Raw genomic sequence first — 6,186 nt, 5'->3', positions numbered from 1 at the left:
CAGCCCCAACATTTGCCTTGTGTGAAAATGGGAAATCATGGAAAACCATCTCCAGGGCTGCCAACAGTGGGGTTCAAACCCACTTTCTCCCAGATGCAAGCTCATAGCTGTGCACCCATAACAGCACGGTCAACTCTCCCGGTTGGAAGTAAGTTAGCCCTTGGATGAAACTATCTTTACTTCGGTCTGTTTTCAGACAAACTTTGCTTTACGGGAGTGAAAGTTGGGTAGACTCAGGATATCTCATTCATAAGTTAGAACAGATGTGAAAGAAGCGAGAATAACTGCTGGTACAAATAGGTGGAAACAATAGCAGGAGGGTACTCGGAATGAGGGGTAAGTTAGGAATGAACTCGACGGAAGAGGGTGTGTGCATAAATTGTCATTGGTGGTGGGGTCATGTGAGGCGAACAGAGAAGGACAGGTTACCTAGAAAAATAATGGACTCTGCTATGGAGGGTGAGAGGAGTAGAGGGAGACACGACGATGATGGTTAGAATTAGTTTCTACAGATTTAAAGATAAAAGAGATATAGAACTAAATTGGCCACAGAACTAGTTACAAATAGAGGATTTTGGCAGCCATTATTAAATTCACAGAGGCTTGCAGATTGAATGCTGAAAAACACAACAGTCTATAATGAAATTAATGCATGCATATATGTCTCGCATTGGTAGGAATACGACAAGGCACATCTTGTGTCTTGCATGCCTGCTTTCAGCTGAGTCGAAATGCCTTCTGTAATCCTAAAAAATTGAGTGATTCAATTTAACGTGATCGACTTTAATGTACGCTGCTGGCAAACAGGAAGCGCTCTTGAAAATTTTAAAAATGTGCATTAGATGACACTTTTGTGAACATTCAATAAGATGTTATGGAACATAATAAAATGTTATATTTTATGCAAAAATGTGAGGCTTTATTACTATTAAATAGTATTTAAATTCTAAACAATCTACTGCAAACACCTCACAGTGTGATTTTAATCTTGAATTTTCAGAAAAAAGGGAGAGATATACACAAGTAATTATGGTATGCTCAAACTTTAATGAAAGCTGACTTTTGGATACAAAGGAATAGAGCATCTTTAGACTTTGCTTTCAATGATAAAAATATTCCTCACAGACCTGTCTTGGATAAAAGTTTACACAGAATTCTGCTCTTCAAACAATTCTGAATATTATTCCATTGTCCTATGTAGTTATTAAGAGTAAACCAATACAATTATTCATAACAATTCATTCTTATTCACTGATTCAAACAATACACTATCCTCTACATTCATTTCACATCACTTTCACTTTCTCTCGTAATACGGTACCTAAGTCTATTCTAAAATTTTCCTAAAAGAGAAGCATTCTTTTATGTTTTTCACATTTCCTCCCCACCCCATCCTCTTAACTCCACAAATTCCATTAAATTGTTGCAGTTACAAATTAACAAACACACCCCTTTTGTTAAAATCCTTAAGTAGGATTTTCAATTAAACATAACATGGTGACATGGAAGACTTCCCACCTAAAATCCCTGGTCATATTGAAATACGTCCATAAAGGTGAGCAAAGGGAAGGAATACTCCTCCTGCATTCCTTGTATTCATTAATTTGCATTTAAGCACTTTACCCAGCAATTAAAAAAGGAATATCCTCAACAGTACATGCCTAATTCTTAATAAATTACCAACTACAGTCAATCTGAACAAATCAATACTTAAAACCAAACACAAGAGATCTTTGTACAGGGTGTCTACAGGTCGTGAAAGTAATGAATTTGAGTGGTTGGTCATAAAAATAATGAAGCTGTGCTTCAGGCCATGAATGTTTTTAAATCAGCAAAATGAATGAAGACAGGTTGAATGCCAGCAAGTAGATTTTGTGTATCCACAGCATTTTTACTTGAACTTTTGTAGCACATTGTAATTTTCCCCAATGATGAAATTTTGCTGTTTGCTTTACATCGCACCAACACAGATAGGTCTCATAGCGACAATGGGAACCGAAAGGCCTAGGGAGTGGAAGGAAGCGGCCGTGGCCTTAATTAAGGTACAGCCCCAGCATTTGCCTGGTGTGAAAATGGTAAACCACGGAAAACCATATTCAGGGCTGCCGACAGTGGGGGCTCGAACCCAATATCTCCCGATTACTAGATACTGGCCGCACTTAAGTGACTGCAGCTATCGAGCTCGGTCCAATGATGAAAAATGCAGTTTGAATGACAAGGGGACTTTCAGACTAGTAGCAGTTCTACAGTCTTTTGTATGCTTCCTGCTAATACTTTTTATTTTGTTTTAGGTCAAATTTCCACCACCTTTTGTAGGCTTGTTGATAATATATTTTTTGTTTTGTTTCAGGTAGTGAAAGCTGAAGTGAAAAGTGAAGTAATATTATTTGACAATCTAGTGCTTACAGGTATACACACTATATAAAAATATATATAAAATTATATAAAACAATATAAAATTATATAAAACAATATAAAATTAAAAACTTCAAAGCTTCAGTTCAAGTTTTAAAGATGCCTGGGAAGTGCTCTTAAGGATAGTTGGCTTTAACAGGATGAACTGAAGAACAGGAAAATATGGTTTTTACTGGTAAAAAAAACATTTAAAATAAGGTGTAATGGGTGCAAAAGTGACTTTGATAATAGTACCAGTGCTATTTTGTGTATTAAAATACATGAAAAAAGAAGGAAACACTCAACACTTGTCTCTTTGTTAGTGTCAGGGCAACAAAATAAACTTCCTTTTGCTGGAGTGTAAACAGTTTCATTACACCTGTAAGTTTCAACTGAAGAGGACACGAATGATGAGTTAACACGTGCTCCTAATGCATCCTCTATAGAGCTTTGATTGAAAATAGACCTAAAAACAAGTTCGCTGAGACATTTTTAAAATAGTCATGATGAGGATATAGCAATTTCTTTTGGACTTTGCCCTTTTTTTCCACAATAATTTAGCACATTAAGTCAAAGTCAATTTTTCTCCAAATTGTTTGATGAGAATGTGGACAAAGTTATGCAAAAACATTCGTTTCTGGGATCAACATATAATCAGTCTGAGTCTATTAAGTATTTAATATCTGTATTCTTGAGTTCTGCCACATCTGTTGATTTACAATCAAGTTTCTTGGATGGTCTGAATAGCTTCAATTTGTCACCCAAGAACATAATCCAAATTTTATGTCAGCCTTAAAATGCTGTGTGATTTGTGAACAACCCTACTTGCTGATGGGGATTTGAACAATCAGAAATGTTCAATTTTGGTACCTGTTTGATTCATGTAATGCATGGTACATTGAAAACTGCTCACAATAAATGTGGCTGGAACATTCATGAATTTTTTAGGGCACACTGGTACTTAAAGAAATATTTTACTTCAAGGAAAATTACTAGGTGTATAAAGTTTCCTTGCAGATTGTTCCTTACGGCGTCTGTCAGTGAACTTCAGGCATTTAAAAATAAATATCAGTCGAATGACTCTCTTTTGCTATTTTTACACAAGAATTTGTGCAAAATGATGTATAGCTATGCACTGAGGTTCAATAAGAAAAGTGTATTGGAAGGGGGCAACGAATTCTGTCAAACTATTTGCCACTGATGTTGCCAATCCATATAACCATAAAACATTTTACTATGTAGATAAAAATTTGGTGCCACTGTTGCTAGCACACCCAGCAAGGAAAAAGATGTTCTTGTTTTCAAACATGACTGCAAAGGTATTCTGAAAAGTTTATACCTAAAAATTGAATCCTCTGAAATCATGTTTATCGCCTGAAGTTATGCTGGGCTCCGTTTTGAGAGATTCTTGATTCCAACGTATTAAACAACTCAAAGATATGAAAAGAAAGCTAAAAGAAAAGGCATATGAAGAAGCCAATTCTAGATGCTGAATATGTTTGTTTAGAAAAGTAGTACTGTAGCTGACTGAGTTTCAAAAATTGAAGTTAACATACTTTTAATTTTAGAATTATTTTGCCATAAATAATAATACAAATCAATAACTGTACTGATATTATAGTATTTTATAGTTTATTTTTAGCTTTCATCTTAAGCAGCTTTCAGGCACTGGCTAGTTAAAAAAAAACAGATTTTTAAACCTATGTCTATTTTTACAACAATGTTCTTGTAATCAACCAGTAACGTACATACAAACAAGTAGCAAAGAAGACTGTTTCATATTTTGCAAAATCTGAAATACAGTAATTGAGATCACAAGCCCTGGGTACAAAAAAAAGTAGACCTTGATAGCTTGTAAAATCAGAAATAATTGAGGACACAAGCTCAGAGGCCCAGACTGCGAGTCTGAAGTCTTAAACACTGTGCCACTTGTGCCTCTGAAAAATCATAAATTGTACAGAAATCAAATAAAAACTATGACAACAGCCCTGATGAGCCTTGGTCTACTAAACGACTGCTGTTCAACCTGAAGGGGCCTGCAGATTACAAGGTGAGGTGTGGTCAGCACGACTAATCCTCTTGGCCGTTATTCTTGGCTCTCAAGACTGGGGCTGCTGTCTCACCAGCAGATAGTTCAATTGTAATCGTGTAGGCTGAGTGGACCTTGAACCAGCCCTCAGATCTAGGTAAGAGGCACATTCACTACCCCTCGACCGAGGGCTAGCAGAATTTGAAAAAAAAAAAAAAAACCTCATGATTTTGTTTCCTGGAATTCTGTAGACACCCTGTTGTAGCTAAAGTCTTGTAACAGTGTTAATGAATTGATGTGATGTGTTGGTAAAAAATAATGACCACTTCTTTATCATGTAACTGCATGTTCTGGTTCAGCAGGAATAGTGATTCCCCCTGTATCGACTTCTTCCTCTTCAGGTTGTTGAATTTCCATGAAACACTGAGTTGTTTCATCATCCTCAGCATCGTTAGCACAATCTTGTGAAGGAATCTGTATAGTGATTGTCTGTGTAGTGCCATCTGGTGAAGTGCTACTGCCAGTAACATTTGCTTCCAAAGTGTTACCATCAGCTGAAAGGGCATTGAGACAGCGGTATATGAGTTGTGCAGCAGCCACATTGCCAGGAAATACCTCTTCTTCTTCTTCTTCCTCCTCCTCTTCTTCATTCTCATCTAGAAAATAAACACAGCATAAACCAGGGATGACATAATTATAATTCTGTAAATGACAAACAATAGGTTAAGATTAACTCTGTACCTCAGATGCTAAGAATCGTAACTCTATTTTTAGTAATTTTGAGGTTCTGGTATCTTAAGAACTGTTAGAAGGAAATCTATTTTGAAAGTAAAAGGTAATACCTACTAGCTTTATGCACATTCATTATGTTGTAAAATGGAAGCTGTTGGGAGGTAAAAAGTTGTGTGTCCGTTTTAAAATACTGTATAGGATTTACTTGTATACAAACAGTACATAAAAAGTTAATGATGATGATTGTTGTTTAAAGCTACATTTCCTTCATAGTCACCTCGACATTTTCCCTGAAAACTTAGGAGTTTTTAGTGAAGAACATGGGGAGCGGTTCCACCAGGACATGAAAGAGATAGAAACACGTTATCAGGGCAGGTGGAATGCTGTGATGTTGAATGACTACAGGGAACATGCACGGTACTAGTAACGGAGCGCTCTGGCGGAGTTCCGAGAATTCATACGGTGAGAGTGCGTTCCGCTGGAAGACTTGCTTCATTGTTAAGGCAAAAAATATCATTGCATCTTGTCGTCAAGATAAATATGAAGTAATGCTATGGAAGTTGTAATGCTGTACATATAAGAATACATTTAAACCTGATATTGTCACAGGGCGAAATTAATAACAATATTGTAACTACCTCATATCTATGAATCTGTGAAAACTCAAATTTCGCGAGTGAGATTTCCGGTGAAATTGACTGTGCTTTTGACAAGCTATAGACAGGCAGCATCCGGTAAGCAAATAAACAGGAATTCAGTTTGAATAAGTAGATAATACGTCATGTTGCTAAGCGAAGTTCTGATAAGATAGATTTATACAAGTGGATTATGTGCAGGGGTTACAGTTCTATGTTCCTTATTATTGTTGGCAAGAAATTTGCTAGCACACAAGCTATGTAAACAATGTCGCTGATATACGGGAACAAGCCATTAGGAATATTTTTCAAGATTTTGAAAATTTCACCCTCTGTATGCATCTGTCAACATGAATTCGCACACATGCTACACTCTGAGTTTGTAACACTTCATTT

General features: G+C 36.4%; 1 protein-coding gene across 4 annotated transcripts in view; it reads right to left on the bottom strand.

The window, feature by feature from the left end:
• Positions 1-634: 634 nt before the first annotated feature.
• The window catches only part of LOC136878888 (gastrula zinc finger protein XlCGF26.1), a 222,971-nt gene continuing 217,419 nt past the window's right edge, over positions 635-6,186 (bottom strand). For all 4 annotated transcript variants that reach the window (XM_067152466.2, XM_068228849.1, XM_068228850.1 and 1 more), the window contains exon 11: positions 635-5,079. In XM_067152466.2, the coding sequence (XP_067008567.2) occupies positions 4,757-5,079 (323 nt within the window). In that variant the 3' untranslated portion in view covers positions 635-4,756. The remainder of the gene's footprint in view (positions 5,080-6,186) is intronic.

The sequence above is a fragment of the Anabrus simplex genome, chromosome 8, assembly GCF_040414725.1.
Source record: "Anabrus simplex isolate iqAnaSimp1 chromosome 8, ASM4041472v1, whole genome shotgun sequence".
NCBI lineage: Eukaryota > Metazoa > Arthropoda > Insecta > Orthoptera > Tettigoniidae > Anabrus > Anabrus simplex.
This window is presented reverse-complemented; position numbering and strand designations above follow the sequence as displayed.